We start from the raw sequence: 19,314 nt of genomic DNA, 5'->3' as shown, positions 1-19,314 counted from the left end.
GGAGCTCCATTGTCTGCCAGGAGCAGCTGGGCCCGGATGGATCTCTCCCCTGAACCGGGGTCAGGAATGTTCGCAGCTGTGGACTCGCCCTCCACCCTCCGCCCTCCCCCCAGCCCTCCCCCCAGCCGGTGGGAGCCGGGCGGGGGGAGGGAGGCTGCAGGGGCCTGGGGGCAGAGGCCAGCAGGGCAGGGGGTGGGAGGGGCGGGCACGCCCCCAGCTGTCCCAGCAGAGGGAAGCTGGCCAGAGCTGGTATCGCAGCTGTAGGCAGCCGAGCTCCAGCCCGGGGCCCGGCCCCACCTGCTCAGGGTGCTGGTCTTTTCTCCCCAGATAGGAGCAGCCTCTCCTCCGTGAGGCGGAAGTCTGGAATAAAACGAAACCCCACGTGAGCTCCGGCCCCGAAGCACCACCGGCCACGCGAGGGCTTTTTGTCGTCCAGCCTCTTGACTCTGCATCGTTTGCTGTTACAAAATTCACTGCTGGGAACAGCACACAGCTCTGGGCCCTGGCATTTCCTCCCTGGCAGTGTGACACGTGGCACTGGTGTTTGGGAATCTCCCCGGACGCGGGCCACACACTCCAGCGATGCCTCCCGTCGGGCATTCCGGGTGTTTCCAGGGTTTCGAGATCACGTTTACGTGACAGTAACTGGCTCTGTCCTCCCGGGCCATTCCCACAACTGAGCCCCTGTCCGCTACGGGGCCCGTGGAGGCAGGGCCGCCGCAGGGGACGACGGTCACAGCCCAACGGCCTTGGGCACAGACAGGCACGGGCAGGCTCCGCGGACGAGGGCCTCGGGAAGCCCCGGGCAGGCCACCCGCCTTCCCTGCTTCGTTCATGCATGATTCACCCCTGCATCACTCAAACGGCTGCCCGGCCCTGCACGGTGCCAGGCACGAGGGCACCGAGTAGGAAAGTGCGAGCCTCTGCCCACCCCCCACGGGAAGAGACGGTTAAACGGAGGCTCCTAGGCTGGGCCTGCAAGGTGCCCGCCCACCCCGGGGTTATTTTCGGGAGAAGGGGGCGGGGAGGGGGCGGCCAAGGGAAGTGAGAGAGCAGTGGAGCGGCTCCGGGTGGGGGGGGGAATCTTGCGGCCCACCAGCTGCAGACCACAGGGGCGTCCGGGGGCGGGCCAGAGCACGGGGACAGAAAGGCAGGCCCCACAGGTCGGAAGCCTGGTGGGGACACACAGGGTGGAGAAGGCAAGACAGAGGCAGAGACTGGATGATGCGTTGAGAGAGGCGTCCCCTGGATGGCCGGGAGGGACCGTGCCCTGGGGCCTTCGACGACACCTTGGGGCCTCTACCAGATGACAGGAGAGATTTCTGTCCTTGTAAGGCCTCCAGGCTGAGGGGCTGCCCCAGGACACACGTGCCGGGAAGAGCTGGCAAGCCCTGGGGCCCCGGTCGCCGGGAGACCCACGGCTCCTCTGTCTCCAGGAAGAGTCAGACAGACACAAAAACCAGCTTCGTGATGCCAACCCCACCACAGACAGACACGGCCTGCCGCTGGTGCACGGGGGAGGTCAGAGCTGTCCCTCCCAGGCCCAAGCCGGGCTGAGAAAGTTCTGGTCCGTGGGGAATTTCATCAACTCGCAGCTAAAACACTAACCACGACACTGAGGCTCCCTTCCCCGCCTCCCCGGGTCCCTGGAGAGGCCTCCAACCGCTGAGCAAAGGCCAAGGTGGCCCAGGGGCCCGGGGCGTGCAGCCGCCCAGCAGGGAGCCTCGCCCTGAGCTCGGGCCCAAAGGGACGTCCCACCGGGAGGATCCCTCGGGAAGCTTCGCCCCAAACCCCGAAGCATCACGGCCAACTACTTCCTCGAGCCGGGAAACCAAGCACCAGCCTAAGAAGAAAGTGGAAGCAGACTGCTTTCTGTTTCCTCTCGGCCGGGAGCCTGCTAACACCAGCAGCCGCAGCGCAGGGAGGCGCCCCTCAGTCAGGGCGAGGCTCTTTCCTCCCTCCAGAGGGTTGACGACCCAGATGCTCTGCCGGCCCAGGCCTGGGGCGCTTTGTCAACCTGACTCTGCGACACCCTCTGTCGCAGAGTCTGGCACCCAGGAAGAAGGCGCCTCGGATTCAGAGAGACGGGGTCCAACTCCAGGGAGATGGGAGAGGGCTGTTCACGGGCTGCCCCCTGCCCCCATGCCAGGGCAGGGCAGGGCAGGGAAAGCCCCCAGGGCCAATGCCGGCTGAGTAGGAGCAGAGCTGTGGGAACACCAGGCAGGGGAGGTCACGGAAGGGGGAGGGGATGCCTGAGCCCAAGGAAGGGGGAGCAGGAGGCAGGTGCTCAGAGGGGAGGAGCGGTCACCGTCACGAGGCTGGATACCCCAGGGCGGATCCAGGGCTGCAGATGCCGGCGCAGGGAGGGCAGGTAAGCAGAAGGTCCCGATCCATCAGCCACCGACCCACACCGAGCAGCCACACCGGGTGCCCCTCCCTGTCCTTCTCGGGACGGCTTTTCCGGCAGGCCGGGCCCAGGACCACATCTGGAAGCCTCCACAGATGCCCGGGGGTCAGTCTGTGGCCGAAAAGCCAAGGGCAGCAGAGAGGAAGGAAACGGGGTGCTCTAATGGAGAGCACCGCTCCCCTGAAGACAAGCAGAGTGGCCGAACGCGGCTGTCTGGGGCTGTGGACCCCACCCCAAGGGTCTGGAACCCCCTCTCCGCTCTGGCTGGACCTCAGGAGATCTGGGATAGGAGGCACCGAGGACACGTGTGGCCCGGCGCCCAGCTCCTTCCTTCCCCGGGCCCCACACTCAGGCAGGGCAATAAGCTCCTTTTACTGCCCGGGGGTCCTCAACAGCTGCCCCCCCCCCCCCCGCTTCTGGCCCCAGAGCCAAACGGCTGGCTTGAGAGGAGACCAGCCAGAAAAGCAAGCTGAGGGCCGGCTACCTGACCTCTGGTTCCCGGAGGGGAGCTTCGGGGACGCACGTCCCACGGCCGACCCCCAGGATGGCTGGTCTGGAGCACTGCTCAGCCAGCGGCACCTTGCTCGCTGAGAAGCAAGGACGAGTCTTAACAAGCTGCTCTGGGAACAGCCGCTGAAACCCGTCCAGGAAAACACGCTCGGATCGATGAGTCTGAAGGAGGCGGAAGGGCGGCCTCGGGTCCTCCGAGGCGGCCGCCCCTGGCTCCGCACCCACCCCTAGGACAGGAAAGGGGTGCCGCCCCAAGGACCCGCCCCTGCCCCTGGCTACTCATCCCCCAGCCTCCCGACAACCCGGTGCTGGGACACCCGTCCTGATGGCCCCCAGCCACCCGTGTCCCCACTCCGGCGGCCTCATGGAACTCAAAGGCTGGGCTAAGGTGCGGCAAAACATGGCAGCCCAGTGCCAGAGGATAGGGGGCGCAGGCAGACCATGTGGGCACCCCCATCTCAACTGTGCCCACTCTCAGACCCTCCTGGGCACCTGGGGGGCAGAGGCTCCAGGACTCAAGGCTGCGCAGAGAGAGGCCTGAAGACAAAAGGAATCCTTCCCGTCGCCCCCCAGGACCCAGAGGCTGGGTGCAGAGTGGGCTCCGTCCCCCACACTCCCCACCCCCCGGGGGACACCCGCCCAGGCCCTCCCTCCCGGCCCCACCCCGACCCTGCAAGGCTCCCAGAACTGCACACACCGCTGTCTCCGTGACGATTTTGTCAACACAGAGGAATCGGAGAAGGCCCTTCGGAAAGAGTGCTGCCAGGTCAATTACTTCCTTGACCGGGTTCTCTAGAAGTCGGCATTTGGGGCTGTTTGTCTCAACGTTCATTCCCTGCTGACTAAAGATGCCCTCCCTGCGCACGCACACACACACACACACACACACACACACACACACACACACCGCGCGGACCTCCTCACAAGGCTCCCAGGCCCACGCTCATTTCAGAGACGTCAGAACACGAAGAAAATACCTACCTTGGAACGGATGAACTAATGTGAACGGGAAGCCACGTGGGGCAGACACAGCAGGGACAAAAGCAGGTTGCCACGTGGGGACTAAGGCAACAGCCCCGGCTCCTCGGGGACGCCCCGGGGACGCCCCGGGGATGCACAGGTAACTGCACAGTGCCCTCCGGCCGGCAGGCAGACCCGCAAGCCTTCTGTACGTACGTGTGTGTCTGGTGCCATCCACGCGGGGGCCCAGAGGGGAGAAACCTCTCGCGGACAGGCCGCGACCGTCTGGGGTCCCTACCCACAGCGCCATCCTGGGAGGCCCGGATATCCCTCAAGGGACACCTTAGACAAACACCGTCCCCCCTCTCCTGACAGCCATGCCAATGTCATGCCACGCTACGCGCTGCCCCCCGTTACAGAGCCTGGGGGCCCTCACTGCAGAGGAAGGGGGTGAGGGGCAGGGACACCGTCCTGGGTCTCTGAGTCCCACCCGGTATCCAACAGTGATGCTCCACCCTCTGACAGCCCCCAAGTCCTGGGGTCCGGCCCTGCCCGAACGCGGGCCTCGAGCTCGAGACGTCAGTCAGCTGCTCCCGTGCGGCCACCGAGCCACGGCAAATTCTCCCCCACTGAACGAACCGGCGAGGCTGGGAGGTTACCGTCCACAGAGCCCACTGCGAGCCTGTCTCCTGATTAAAGCTTCGCTGAATCGATAGCAATAGAGCGGTCTCGAAGAGATCCACGGAAAGCGGAACCCTTTTTAAGAAAAAACACTCTTCCCACAGGCAAAAACCACTTAAAAGTAACACACGCCACGATTTTGGGTTTGCGGCCGTCTCGCTGGGTCTCCGCGAAGGCCGTCGTGTCACCTGCAGGTGAATCGCACATGCTGGGATCTGTGCTTCCCCAGGGAGCTGGATTCACCTGCTTACGACCTGATCAATCCCGTGCTCGCGAAGGCAAAGCTGTTAGCAGACAAGAGAACGTCATCATCAAGGAAGGGGAGTCCAGGATGAAGCCCGGTGCTCGTGGAAGGGGTCTCTTGCCAAGGCCCTGGCCGCACGAGAGGTCGCAGAGTTTGGCACGGCGAGGCCAGGGCCGGCCCCCCGCCCCCAAGTCCAGCCTGGACACCGATGTGGTCAGCCACACAGAGACCGGAAAAAAGGCAGGAAGCTCAAAGCCAGACACAGAACACAACCGGGTGGGGCCGAAACGTCCCGCAACTCCCGTGCAGGGCAGATTCCGGACAGACCGCTGGGCGAGCCGGGCCTTCCCTGGGCCACGGCCAACGGCAGACCTTGAGCCCCACGGGGGGATATGGACGAGCCCCACCGTCTACACCACTGCCCAAGCCTGACATCGGGGCACCCTCCTCATCACCCCGCCTCCCCCACACCCTGGAGCCGGGAGCTTCTCTCCCCTCCCCCATACCACCCCCTACCCTACCCGGGCCAGGCCTGATCACTTCCCTGCTGGGGTGACTGCGTCTGCCTCCAATCCACTCCCAGCACTGAGGCCAAGGCAGAACCTTCTTTTTTTTTTAATTCTGTTTTCAAATGTTTATTTATTTTTTGAGACACAGAGAAAGAGAGAAACAGAGCACAAGTGGGGGAGGGGCAGAGAGAGAGGGAGACACAGCATCCGAAGCAGGCTCCAGGCTCTGAGCCGTCGGCATAGAGCCCGACGCGGGGCTCGAACTCACGAACCCTGAGATCATGACCTGAGCCGAAGTCAGAAGCTTAACCGGCCTGAGCCACCCAGGTGCCCCCAAGACAGAGCCTTCTGAAGCCACATCCAGGACATCACGTTCTCTCCAACCCCCTTCTGTGACACCTCTGCACCCCGGACCAAGCCACCCACCACCCACCACCCCGCCTCCCTACGGCCTTGAAGGCAGGGGCTCTGGGTTCCTCTAACTTCCCCTTCCAGGTGACCACTGCTCCCCTCGGCGCCCCCCACCCCCGCCCAGACTCTGAGCTCCCGGAAGGATCGCCAGGCCTCACCCGTCCTTCCCTCGCACTGAGGGCCAGCCAGGCACGGGCAGTAGGTGCTCAGTAAACGTGGAGCTGGAAGCTCCGAAGATCCTGTGGGGGCTGGAGGAGGGGCTGGGGGCGCCCGGGAAGATCCCTTGACAGAAGAGGAGACCCGACAGGAGGCAGGGAAGGAAGGAGCCCTCCCCCTAGAATCTGGCTGCCGGGAGGACCACCACCCATATCACAGAAAGGCCGGAACCCACATGGAAACCAGTGCCTACTGGGGGCCAGGAGACTCTGGGGACCTCACCCGATCTCACGGCAGCACATTTCACAGGTGAGTCAAGGAGGCACAGGCAGGGTGGGGGGAAGGGGTCACTGAGAAGCGCATCAGGGGGCGCACGCGGCCCCATCAGCAGGGGGCAGGTCTGAGCTCGGGCCCAGCCTGGTTCCTGACCACCACGACCCCCCTTCTTCGGCTGAAGGGGGAAACGCGGCCGGTGGGGGGCCTGGGTGTAAGAGTCCCTCGGGCACGGGCAGGCTGCAAAGAGGGGCTCCTCCCCTGAGCCCCGGCCTCGCTGAGCCTGCACAGCTGTCCTCGGGGACCCAAGCGGGGCGGGCACACACACTCCAGCCTCCCGCAGCCTGTCGCACCGTGGTCCTCGGTGCCAGGCGCCCCTCCACGCCACGGGGGGGGGGGGGGGCCGGGGGGCCTGAGCTCCCGCTGCAAACAGACTGCTTCCCCAGCACTCTTGCGATCTACCGCTCCGTTCCCCCGGAGCCTCGCTGGCTAACAGATGTTCCATTTAAGCAGCTAAATTACCACAAAATACACCCATGGAGATGGCAGGCCGATTTCTCCCAAGGTGTATTTGCATGAGGAGGGAGCGGTGTGTGAAGATTCTATCTTCTCGTTTTTCAGAAGGAGGAAAAAAATTTTTTTTTCCACACACACGAGTTTAGAAAAAGAGGAAAGGGGCTGCCAGCGCGTGAATTACCGCGAGAGCGTGCGGGCGGCGGTGCATCCGACGGCACGCACGGCGCGTGGGCCCGTGGCCACAGGAGGCCACGGGTTTGAGTCCCGCCTCCACCCCTCCCGGTGAACTCGGACCCGCTCCCGGACGCCCTGAGCCTCAGCCTCCAGTGCTATCAAACGGCCCCCGGTCACCCCCGCTCCCCGAGGCCGTCCTTTGCCGGGGTCAGGTCCGTGGCCAGGCGCCCCCAGCACTGTGACTAATTAGGATCATCCAGGCATCGCCGGGCAGCCTGGGAGCAGCCCAGACCCAGCCCAGCACGCAGGGGACACCGCCGCGCCCGAGGAACGCAGGAAGGGGCTGAGCACTCCGGCCGGATCCACCCCCCCGGAGGCAGGCCACGTGCTGGCCTGCACGTCCCCACGGCCGCCAGATGGCGAAGCGGCAGAAAGGCTGAAGACCGGAGCCGCTCCGCTGGGCAAGGCGAGACACGGCGGTGACATGCCGGCCGCCTGGCCGGGGCCATTTCCCACCCTGCAGGACACAACCACCACCAGCCGGACACTCGCGCAGGGGGGAGGCCTCGGGATGGAGATCCAGAGCCGGTCCAGAGTGTGGTCCCTGGCATGAACAGAACCAGCCGTTCAACGGCCATCGACGCCTGGACGCTGCCCCCTGGCCAGAGTGGGGTGCACAGGGTGGACGGAGCTCTGCAGGCCAAACCCCAGAACCCTCAGCCACCGCCGGGAGGATGGACGCAAACCCCCCCCCCCCACTCTCTGCCTACTGGAGGCGGCCAGCACCGCGCAGACCTGTCAGGGATCCAGGGATGCACAGAGAGATGGCAGGTGGCACCGGCCTCCTGACCCCAAGGTCCATTGGGATTCGTCCGCACACACACCCAGTTCCAGAAACAAGTCCCCGAAATGCAGCCGGGCCTCACGGCACCGCAGAGCCAAAGCAGACGTGAGCTCTGCACACAAGGGCCACCTGTGGAGGAGGTTTAGAGCCTGGATTTACTGACACCCTTATTCACTCCCAGACGAGGTGCCCGTCCTCCACGGCCCGCCCCTCCGCTCCCCCAATGGAACCCTCAGGAAGCCCACTGCCCCCACACGGACGCCCGGCCGGGAAGGTCAGCGGGAGGGACGGCAGGGAAGGCTCCAGGAGCGTGGCCGCCAATGCAGGAAAACCGAATCTGCCGGAGACACGGAGAAAACCCGCATCCTTGCTGAACGCCAATGCCGCCCCCGGGTGCGCTTCCGGGGGGCAATCGCGGCTCCAGGGCCGCTGGGCTACTGCAGGGCAGGGAGAAAATGCCCCTCCTTCACCCAGTGGCACAAGGCCCGGGACCTGTCAACCAGAGCGCAGGCTCCCGCGTCAGAGGCAGGGCGGCTTCCCGCGGGAGGGATTACGCAAACACAGATCCCAGCACCCAGACCCCGAGCGGCTTCCGTTGTTCACGGGGGACATCACATGCCCCAGGAGCCTTCCTCCCATCACCCTTGGAGGCACCTAGAGATGATGGTCCCATTTTACAGGTGGGGCCACTGAGACGCAACCTGTCACATGCTCCCGGCACCCGTCTTCCTTCATCACACACTCTGAATCGGGTGCACAGGAGGTGGGGAGGAGGGGGGACTTTCTCCTGACACATGAGCTCAGGAGCTCTCCTGGGCCGTCCTGTCTGAGGCGCTGAGTCAGGAGCCTGGAGCAGAGGCAGCTGCTTCCGGCCACTCAAGCCTCACTCCCAGAGAGAGAAGTAAGTCCCGCGGAACCCCCGGGGGGCACCCAGCCCTGCCTCAGCGCCCCGAGTCCTGCAGCAGCACGGACCCAGGACAAGAAGAGGCCCGAGGGCTGAGCCACTCCCCAGGCACGGCGGGCCAGCACTTGTAGGGGCCCAAAGGGGTGTGAGGTCAAAGACCACATTTCAATATATGCCTTTACATCCGCACGGTCATAAAACTGGGCCCTTTACATCTTCTGTGGAAGAGGGAGGCCACAGGCAAAGTGTGCGGGGCCCGTGGGAGTCACACGGTGGCCCCGAGGCCCCCAGCACAGCAAGTGAGGGTTTCAGGTACTCACCTGCCCGCACCTGCTCAAACGCCTCACATAATCCCCTGCCAGCCCAAGGCTCTTCCTGTGCGGTAAGACACATCAGAGGGGCGCCCGGGTGGCTCAGTGAGTTAAGCGTCTGACCCTTGACCTGGGCTCAGGTCATGATCTCACAGTTCACGGGTTCGAGCCCCATGATGGGCTCTGTGATGAGTGTGGAGCCTGCTAGAGATTCTTTCTCCCTCTCTCTGCCCCTCCCCTGCTCGCATGCACTCGCACTCCCTCTCTCTCTCTCTCTCTCTCTCTCTCAAAAATAAATAAGTAAACTTTAATTTAAAAAAGGAGGGGGGGGCGCCTGGGTGGCTCAGTAGGTAAAGCGTCCGACTTCGGCTCAGGTCATGATCTCACGGTCCGTGGGTTTGAGCCCTGCGTTGGGCTCTGTGCTGACGGCTCAGAGCCTGGAGCCTGCTTTGGATTCAGTGTCTCCCTCTCTCTCTGCCCCTCCCCTGCTCGCTCTCTGTCTCTGTCTCTTAAAAATAAACATTTAAAAAAAAGGACACGTAACAAAATTACGATTGGTGATTTAGTACACTCACCGCCCGGTTTCCCTCCCCCCCCCCCCCCTCCCCCCCCACCCCCACTCGCTGTGTGTGTGGATTCACCTGCACTGGAACCTCCTATCGCTGGAGTCCCACAGTCCTTACCCTCTCGTGTCTGCCTTCTCTCCCTCCACACGTGCCCGAGGTTCGTCCACACGGCAACACCTGTCAGGCTTCGTTCCTCCCTCTGGTCGCCTCCTACTCCATCGTCTGGAGAGACCCCCACGTTTATCTATTCACCCGCCGAGAAAGATCCCCCATCCTACAGAGGAGGAAACCGAGGCCCCACGACGGTCAAGCTCCGCGGCCCACGGTGCTCGGCAGCCGAGCCAGGACACCGGCCCTGAGCCCTCGCCGCACCGACTACGCCCAGACACCTCGAGGGACGGGGGCCCCTTCTGCAGCCAGGAGCACAGAGGCCCGGGGGGAGCAGCCGTGCGGTCACACCCGCTGCCGTGCCTCCAGCCTGCTTCCTCCGAGCTCTGGGGTGAAAACAAGTAACACCAAACGTCTCCGTGGCAGCTCTTGTGTGAGGCCATCACCCGCGCAGGAAAACGGCTCAGACCCGAGCGGTCTCGTCCCTCACGGCAATGCCCGTCAGCTGTCCTCTCTCCTGTCCCTGCGGCCAGAGACTCGGGGGGCTGGGGGGCACACAGATGCCCACCTCTGGCAGGGAGGGGTAAAGGAAGAGTGGGAAGAGCTTAGGGAAGGGAGGGAGGGTCTCCGGATGTGGCTGCCGGGAGCACGAGGGCCCAGCACGGGCTGCGAACAGACTGCCCTAGGTGCCCCGTGTGCCCGGGACAGGTGGCGATGGCCCCGGAACCAGACGCCCGCTTGTACAGTTACAAGCTGGGACCCCCCACTCCTGTGGGGCACTGAGGCCTCTCAGCAAGCCGCCTGCCAGCCCCAGGGGCCAGCAAACAGGAGCAGCGCCATGGTCCACAGCCAGCCCCTGCCGGGACAAGCCAGAGAAGCCTGAACGTGGGCCTCGGCTCTGACGTGAGGAAGGCGGGGACGGGGCGGGCCGTGGGGACCCCAGCAGGTGGCTCAGCCCTTGCGCCACTGGCCGCCACGCGATCGGTGCCCACACCACCCTCGCCTGGCAGCCTCCTGCGCCTACAGGTCAGCTACGACGATCAAGTGGACATCTGGGCAACCTGGAAGCGTGTGGCACAGAAAGGGAGGTGCGCTGAGGGAGGAGACCACCCAGAGGCAGGGCGGGGGCGGGGGGGGGCGCGGGAGCAGGCCGACACCTGGCACCCAGGCCTGTCCCCGGCATAGGGACTCCTGGGGGCGCGGACCAGCACCCTCTCTGCCACCTCCCACATCTCAGGGACGCACTGATCTGCGTGGCAGAGCCATGGATGCGCCGGGAGACAGCTCGGCAGGGACCTGACGTCATCTGACGGTGGAGGAGGGGCACTGAGCAGGGCCCCACGGCCGGGCGGGGACAGGGAGGCCCCCTCACCCTGAGACCCCAGCTTCAGGCACCCCCACCCCCCCCAAACAGGCCTCAACTTCACCCCCAAGCAGTGCATTCCCCAGTTCCAGAAATGGCATTTGGGGAGAGCAGGCAGGGCCGGGGGGACACAGGTCAGAACACACGACTGGAGTAGGGCCACTGTCACCTCCCCAGCGTCCCGACAGGCAGCCCCTCGCGGGCCTGCTGGATGGCTTTCTGCATTGGAAAGTGCCCCTTTCATCTCATCAAGAACCCCTCCTGCCGTCTCCTCTTCTGGAAGGTCAGGGACACAGTGTCAGGGGTCCCTGTTTCTCTCGCCCGATGCCCATGAGCGCGTGAGCACGAGTGGGGAGCAACGACACAGTGAGCCCCCTCCCAGCACCAGGGAGCAGGTGAGGACGGGCCCAGAGCCATGAAGCCACAAGGGCAGGGCCGGGCAGCCCGGGGCCACCGCTGGACTCAGGCCCTGGGCAGCCCCCAGCCTCCTCACCAGTGGGGACCCTCCAAGGGCCGTTGTGCGGGTTGGCAAGAGGCCTCACGCTGCACGCAGCTGTGTGACCTCGGGCAGCCCCCGTAACCTCTCCATTAAGTGCCCAACCCGGTGCCTCACAGGGTCTCCTAAGGCCCAGGGGAGGGGCCAGTGCTGGGCAGTCAGGGGACAAACCCTCCCAGGACGGGGCACGGCTGGCAGCAACGATCGAGAATCCCCCGGGGCGCCTGGGTGGCTCAGTCGGTTAAGCGTCTGACTTCAGCTCAGGTTATGATCTCATGGTCCGTGAGTTCGAGCCCCGTGTGGGGCTCTGTGCTGACCGCTCAGAGCCTGGAACCTGCTTCGGATTCTGTGACTCCCCCTCTCTCTGCCCCTCTCCCGCTCTCTCTCTCTCAAAAGTAAACATTAAAAAAATTTTTTTTTTTGTTTTTAATGGGGGCCATCTCTGCAGCAACTGCCCATCTCCAGCCTTCACTTACCTAAAGCCATCCGGCTTCCAAGGTCAGTTCCTCCATGCCCTCCTCAGCGATCCCTGTCCTCACCAATCCAAATATCTGCATCAGCTAAGGACTGACACAGCCCCAAACGAGGTGACAGCAAACCCTGCAGCTGTCCCCTCCTCCTGCGCCCACCAGCACTGAGCTTCTGGGAGGCAAGCAGCAGAGAGAGGGTGTGAGACCTTTCCAGCAGGCGCCAGGCACGAGACAGGGACAGCGCCAGGCCCGCGTTTTCCCATCAAATGCCCCCGGCAGCCTGCAGGGGGCCCACGGGCGTCCCCTTTTCAGACGAGGAGACGGAGACTCGGCCAGGCCAGTGACCCCGCTGCCACTGAGGTCCCCGCTGGAGCCGAGTGGCCGATGACGGTGCGTCCCTCCACCGCCGCGTCAGGGCCCTCACCTCGCTCACCGAATGTCCAGACCCCGGGAGCCCAGCCCCGGCGGCCTCGGCGGCCTCACCTACAAAGTGGGTGATCACGGCCCCAGCACTTGGCACGATTTCTGGCGCAAGATGGAGAAGCTTTGCTCCTACTGAGCGCTTCCTGCTGTGGGAGCCCGTGCCAAGGGCCCCGGGTACAAAGGGAGACAGAACGGCACACTCCGGGAGGGCCGAGCCCAGGGACCAGGGCTCCTTCACAGGCCCAGGACAGGCCCCAAGCGTGGCAAGGGAGCCCGCTGCCTGGCTCTGCACGGGCCACAAAGCTGAGGCGCGTTTCCATGTTTTTAAACGGTTGCAGGGGGGAAAAAACCAGAAGAATAATATTCGGCAACACACGAAAGTGATACGAAATTCAAATCTCAGTCTCCGTGAAGTTTACTGGCACACGGCCACGCTCACCCATTTCCAGATCGACCACGGCTGCTTTCACACCAGGAGGGCAGAGTTGAGTGGTCACGACAGAGACCGTCTGGCCCACAAAGCCTGAAATATGTACCGTCTGGCCCTCGACACAAGACGAGGGTCCACCCCTGCTGGGGGAGACAGGGGTGGACTCACGGGCCAGTCGGGACGGAGGCCGACCTGGCAGGGCCTCGGCCGTGGGGCTGAGCCTGGGTCTCTGCCCAAACCAGGGCCCCACCCGCACTGTCCGCCCCGGGGGCGTCCCACCCTCAAACTCAGGAAGCCACAGGCACCAACATGGTGGGCCCGGGGCCGGGAGGAAGAGGCTGGAGGGCATCACACTGCTGACCCCCAGAGTGGGACCTAGTGCATCTCTGGGAAGGATGAGGGAGTCGCTCTCCAGGGAGGGGACATCCTTGGCCACCATGTCCGCGTGCAAGAAAGAGCTCAAACGAGGCACTGGGGTGGGGGCTCACGGTGGCTGCTCATCCCGGTCAAGCCTCCAGCAAGGCCGGAGCCCCCACACTTGGCCCCGGGCTCAGTAGAGACCCCCATTCCCAGCACTGAGACGCCCATCTCCAGGGCCCAGACCGTGGACAGACGCGGGTCCTCCCTCAGGACGGCCTCCCCGCCAAACGCACGGCAAACTTCCAGGTTCCATCCCAGCCCACCGAGGCCAAAGCCAGACCGGTGCCAGCAGCGCGTCCCCCACAAACAACCCGCTGTCCACCAACGGCAGGCTGTGCCTTCCCACGACCCGGGCAGATGACGGCCACGGGCCTTTCCTGCCGATTCCACACCCAGGCCTCGGGACCCTGCTCCACACAGCCCGGCAAGGGCCCCTCCTCCCCGTTGGTCAGGCCAGTGCCAAAGAGGGGACCCCGGCACATGGGCCTCTGCTAGCCCACCCCCACTCCCAGTCCCGCCCTCAGGGACGAGCGATCGCTACCCACCCGCTCAGAGCCACAACCCTGCCGCGTGGAAAAGCCAGTGCTGGCGAAATGCAGGTTTCTTTCTCCAGTTGTCCCCACTGGGAGCCTTTCCAGGCACTCTGCATAATCGACCTCCTAATCGACCTCCCGCTATCAAATTTTAATACGACAGAGGAACCGTGTATCTGTTTTGTACTCTATGTACGTCTCTGCTTCACGTGTACATAAAAAGCACTTGATTTCTTTACCCCCAGAGATCCGATTTCCACCACCCTGGGGGCCATATCTCCCCTTGCTGAGAATGCACGGATTAAATAAAATGTGTCATTAAGGGGGCGCTTGGGTGGCTCAGTCGGCTGGGCGTCCGACTTTGGCTCAGGTCATGATCTCACAGTCTGTGGGTTCAAGCCCCACGTCGGGTTCTGTGCTGACAGCTCAGAACCTGGAGCCTGTTTCAATTCTGTGTCTCCCTCTCTCTCTGCCCCTCCCCTGTTCATGCTCTGTCTCTCTCTGTCTCAAAAATGAATAAACGTTAAAAAAAATTTTTTTTAAATGTGTCATTAAGAGTAGAGTTTTGCGTCCCTATTTACTTTTTTCATACGATCACCAGAAGTTTTTAAACACAGACCGGCTCACATATTTCTGTGGGGTGGCACTGATACACTTGGAAAATAAAGACAAATGCAAACGTGTCCAGACACACACATGCACACAGCACATACGTCTACACCTGGGTGCACACACACAGACCGCCAGCTCTGACCACGGAGAGCGCCCTGCTGCGGTGTGCACCCCTGCACCCAGAGCTTGGCTTCTAAACACCCCTCTCCAAGATGGAAGCACACGGCTGACTCCTGGCAGGGACTAAGAAGAATAAAAGAGAGGAGTCTGGACGTCTCGCGCCAGAAAGGAGGGCAGGGCACCGAAAACACTGGGAACGTGTCAAAGACACACAGAAGCAGTTCCCGGGGTCGAACCCGAGGGAGCGTGAGCGCAAACACAAATGATGACGGTAACAGACGTTAATGCATGGAATAAAACAGGAAACCGCGATCCAAACTGGCAGAAAGAGAGAGAGGAAGGAAGAGAAGAAGGAGGAAGGAAAGACTGGGGTCGCACCTTGTCCCAAGTCCCTTCCGGAGAAAAGCTGTGAATGACGGGGGACGGAGTGACGCCAAGGACAGGATCGGCAGACCCCGCCTCCGTCAAGCGAGGGAGTGGGGTCGAAGCTGAAGCACCTGTCGCCTGCAGGACAGGGGCGGGAGCAGGTGGCATCGTGGCCGGTCTCCCGCGCAGGCGCACAACCCGAATCCAGTCCCGAGGGGACGCAGAGGGACCCAACGGAGGGACGTTCTGCAACAAAAGGCACCTGGTACCTGCAGGGTGTTGGGGTCTGAAAATCAAGGGAAGGCTGAGGGGCCGGCCCAGACGGAGGGGCTGGAGAGAGGGAGAGCAGCCAACCCTCCCGGTTGCCCCTTCTGCTGAACCGGCATTTCAGGGACACCCGTTGAGGCGTGACTGGGTCACAGGGTGGGACGTGACGGGGAGGCTGCGCCGCGTTCACGAGGACAACACCCCTGTTTGGGGGCAACGTGGACACACTCGGGGTGAGGGACCAAATGACCCATTCACCTCAACTGGGTCGAAAAAGGTTGTGTGTGCAGCACGCAGAGCTTGCCGTGAGTCCAACGCGTTTTCAAAATTGAAAAAGAAGAGGTTTCCTCTTTCCACGAGTATGAGGCTTCCTCTCTGCTCCCCGCTGACCTGGCATCGCACGCCTCGGCCTCAGGACCCAGGCCACTTGCAGGCCGCTTCTGCGGCCCCAGGCATCTGGGCGACACCTCTGCGGTGCGCCCTCACTCGCCTGGGGCGTCATGAGAGCAGGACCCGCCCAGCTGGCCCCCCGGGGCCCCCAGCAAGCACAGAGCCTGCCTTGGGATGATGCAACACAGCGGCAAAGGAACAGAGGGACGCAGGCTCCGTGGGACCTCGAGATGACCTCCTGGAGGGGCTCGGCCCAGTCTGGAGGGCGACAGAAAACACACAGCTCCTGGGCTTTGCAGAGTGCGCAGCGGAAGCGTGGCACCCACAGGCTGGGTGGAGTAAGGGCGCGGAAGTGCGAGGTTAGCGACGCACCCAGGTCTGGGGGCCACGGCCAGGCTCGCCACGCCGCGGGACAGGACAGTGCCATCAGAGGAGGCTTCCCAGAGAAGGGGCCTCTGGACTAGCGCCTCCAGGAAGAATCAGGCTAAGAGGAGGCGAGGTCTACCAGCAAGGGCACGAGGCAGGGTCGGGAAGGAGTCGACGACGAAGGCGTGGGCAGGAGAGGAATCCTGGTAGGCCCCCGGGTCCCACGCCCTCTCTGTGCCGTGTCCCCGCCGACGGGCTTCCCAACCTGTTCTCCGGGGAGGAGGCCCGCCAGGGTGGTGTGGGCGCGGGGCGGGCTGGGTGGCGCCCGGAAGGCTCAGACCCAACGCAAGGGCTGACTCCTGGCATCGGCACCTCAGGCCCTCACGGCCAAAGCGGCTCTGGACACACATGATCTCTCCTTGGGATCAGCAGATTGTGGCCATACCTAATTAGTTTAATTAAATCCAAGGCGGCTTCCGGGCATTTTGGATTAAAAAAAAAAAAAAAAAAAAAAACGAAAGCACCCGACCTGCCAGCTCCAGGAGGCACGACAAAGGGGCAACTTGGATCCTCTGCGAACACCTCCTCGTTTCCAGCTCCGTACACAGCCGACACTCCGTAAGTGCACACGCTCTGACGCTCCTTTGGGGCCGATAACCCAGCCGAGGTCAACTCAGAGTGGAGGGGCATTCCACACGCTGTCCCCCCCCAAACCACGACGGCGCCACGAGCAGCCAGCACGGCCTTCTGGAACGAGGGAGCATCGTGGAGGCCTCTGGGCTGGACGGGTCTCTGGCACTCCGGGGCGGCAGGGACGCGGGAAGGGCCTGCAGACCCACTTACCTCCACAGACCCCCACAGAAAACAGGCGCACGCCCCACACCCCGTCCACGCGGTAGAAGCAGACACGCGGCAGGAGCAACCGACCAGCAGGCCAGGAGCGCCCATCCGAAAGTCAGCCCGACAGCTTCGGGAAGTCTCGCGGAACCTACTTCATTTCAAGTCCGAGAGGGGAGAGCTGAGCTCGTGGTTTCTGATCTGTGTGATCCGGGCCAAGTCGATGTCTCTGAGCTGTGGCGGCCTCGTCTATAAAACAGGGGTGGTGTACCCTCCCCAGGATCGAGCCTCGCCCAGGGCAGGACCGGTAAGAAAGGGAAGCTTCGATTTTCCTTGTGATCCAACCACCGTGGGCCGGGCCGACAGGACACCTCTCCCACCTCCAGGGACCGGAAGCTTCCCGATTAACAAAGAGCAGCCACACAGAGAGGCCCCCAAGCTCCTTTCCCAAACCACGCACAGCCAGACCTGGTAAAGAGGACCGTTTCTTTACCTATGAGTATACAGATACAGCCATCTGACCAGCCCCCTGACCCAGCGAACGCAGGTTCAAGGAGCACCGGCGGCCGTCCCCGCATCAGCAGCAGACACACAAACACAGGGGTGACCCACCCCCTCCCCCACAAGGTGACCGGTGGGCTCGAGGTCAGGGAGACCAGCCCTCAGCCAAGAGCGATACCTGCCAGTGCCCAGAGGGCCCTCCTAAAATCACTAACGTTAACTCAGCACTGCACGGAGGACGTTCTCCGCCTTCCCCCGTGGAATCCTCACCATGTGGCTATGTGGTGGCTCCCACAGCTGTTCCCATCAACCAGATGAGGAAACTGAGGCCCCGAAGGCGGTCACCTACCTGCAAGGCAACGGTGCCAGGTGTCAATCAGGACATGCCCAGGAAGACACAGAGACACTGGCCCTCCCAGTTCTCCCTTAACATTCAAACCTTCACCCAGGCTGGGGCACAAAGGGGCTGTGCCGGTGTCAGTGTCCTTGTCCCACGGACGGCTCCGTGGACCCCGGGATGTCTGTGTGCTTCCAGCACAGGGGCTGAGCCAAGCCACCTGCCTCAGCCAGTGCCCCCCCCCCCCCCCCCCCCCCCCCCACCGCGCTGGAAAAGGGCAGCTCCAGGACCCACCCCAGGCTCTGTCTGTGCCCCAGCCTCCCTGCCAATCAGCCAGGAAACCCGTCAGGAGCCAGCAAGCCTGGACAGTGTCAGGGCCAAAGGCAGACACACTCTCGCCCATGGCCGGCTCTGCCCTCGGCAACACTTCCTGCCCTCAGTTTCTCCCTCCCAGCACCCCCCCCCCAAGGGGTGGATGGAGGGGAACGGATTTATGAAAGCATTCTGCAGCAGGGCGCCTGGCCCCCACTCCCGGCTGGTTAGCAAGAGAGCTGGCTTTAGGGAGGCCCTAAGACCTCATGCCCCCACCTCCAGGCTCCCTCACCAGCCCGTCTGCCTCCCCTGATCCTGGGCTGGGTGGGAGCACAGCCCCCTTACCCTCTCAGGGCACCTCTTTGTCAGCAGCCACCCCCCTCCTCTCCCTGGGGGAGGGGGGCCCCCATCTCCTTGGAAACGCAGTCACAGCCAAAGGGCAGAGGCCATGCAGCCCAGCCTGGAAAAGCCGTGACTCACTCCATCCCTCCTTCTCCCTAGTCTGTTTTCCGATGTCACACATGAATGGCCGTTGTCCACGCGGACTTGCCACAGAGGGCCACGGAGGAAGGGGGCTTCGGGGCTAACAGTTAGGTGGATCCTCAACAGCGCTGGCCAGACCCAGGATGGCCCCCTGGGCCCCTTCAAACCGGAGCTAGGTGGGAGCTCTGGGACTCCAGGAGGGCAAGACCGGAGCTTCATTCTGCTAAAGTCTCGGCCAAGTTCCCTTTAAGGGGCCAAGAAAAGCAGCTCCTGCCGGCGGCGCAGACATTTTCCTGCCGGCCTGCAGCCACACGCGCTCGGCCACGACAAAGGCCACACTCGAGGGTGCCGGGGGAGCGACGGGGACCCCCGATCGCACCAACTTGTGCGGCCCTGTCCTGGAGGCGGCGCCCGGAGCCCACCGGCGCCCTCCGGCCCCCGCTCCCCGCCCCGCCGACCCCCGCGACCGCGCCCGCTCGTCGCCCACGGTCCAGTCCACCAGACCCGAAGCCCGAGGGCGCGACGCCGGGCGAGGCCCCCGGGCGTGGCGGGCTCCCCGGGGCCGGGAAGGACGCGGAGAGGGGTCGGCAGGGGCGGGCGGAGAGGGGTCGGCAGGGGCGGGCGCCCCGCCCGGCCGCGAGTCTCCCCTCGCCAGGGAGGCGCAGACCGGCCCGGGGCGCTCCCCGGCCGTGCCCACGGGCGGCGGCGGCGCGCCCCGGGCTTGGGGGACTTTGGTCAACTTCGCGCCTCCTGGGGCGCGCCCTTCTCCCTCCCCGCGGCCGCCCGCGCGCCCGGACCCTCACCTGGGACATCTGCGGCCGGAAGTTGATGTCCTTGAGGTCGATGGAGCCGGGGGACAGGTTGTGCAGCAGCTGGCACAGGAGGACGCCGTCGCGCAGCGCCTGCGCCAGGTCGAAGACCACCGCCGAGGGCCACACGACCCGGTGGTTGGGCGGCAGGACCTTGCAGTCGATGAGCCAGCGGCCGCACTGCCGCCACTGCTCCATGGCGCCC

General features: G+C 63.9%; 1 protein-coding gene across 2 annotated transcripts in view; it reads right to left on the bottom strand.

Moving 5' to 3' along the window:
* VAV2 (vav guanine nucleotide exchange factor 2) overlaps positions 1–19,308 on the bottom strand; it is a 167,065-nt gene extending 147,757 nt beyond the window's left edge. For both annotated transcript variants that reach the window (XM_049630993.1, XM_049630984.1), the window contains exon 1: positions 19,104–19,308. In XM_049630993.1, the coding sequence (XP_049486950.1) occupies positions 19,104–19,307 (204 nt within the window). In that variant the 5' untranslated portion in view covers position 19,308. The remainder of the gene's footprint in view (positions 1–19,103) is intronic.
* Between the last annotated feature and the right edge of the window lie 6 nt (positions 19,309–19,314).

This window comes from Panthera uncia, chromosome D4 (genome assembly GCF_023721935.1).
Source record: "Panthera uncia isolate 11264 chromosome D4, Puncia_PCG_1.0, whole genome shotgun sequence".
NCBI lineage: Eukaryota > Metazoa > Chordata > Mammalia > Carnivora > Felidae > Panthera > Panthera uncia.
The sequence above is the reverse complement of the archived record's forward strand: the minus strand, read 5'-3'. Positions and strand labels throughout refer to the sequence as shown.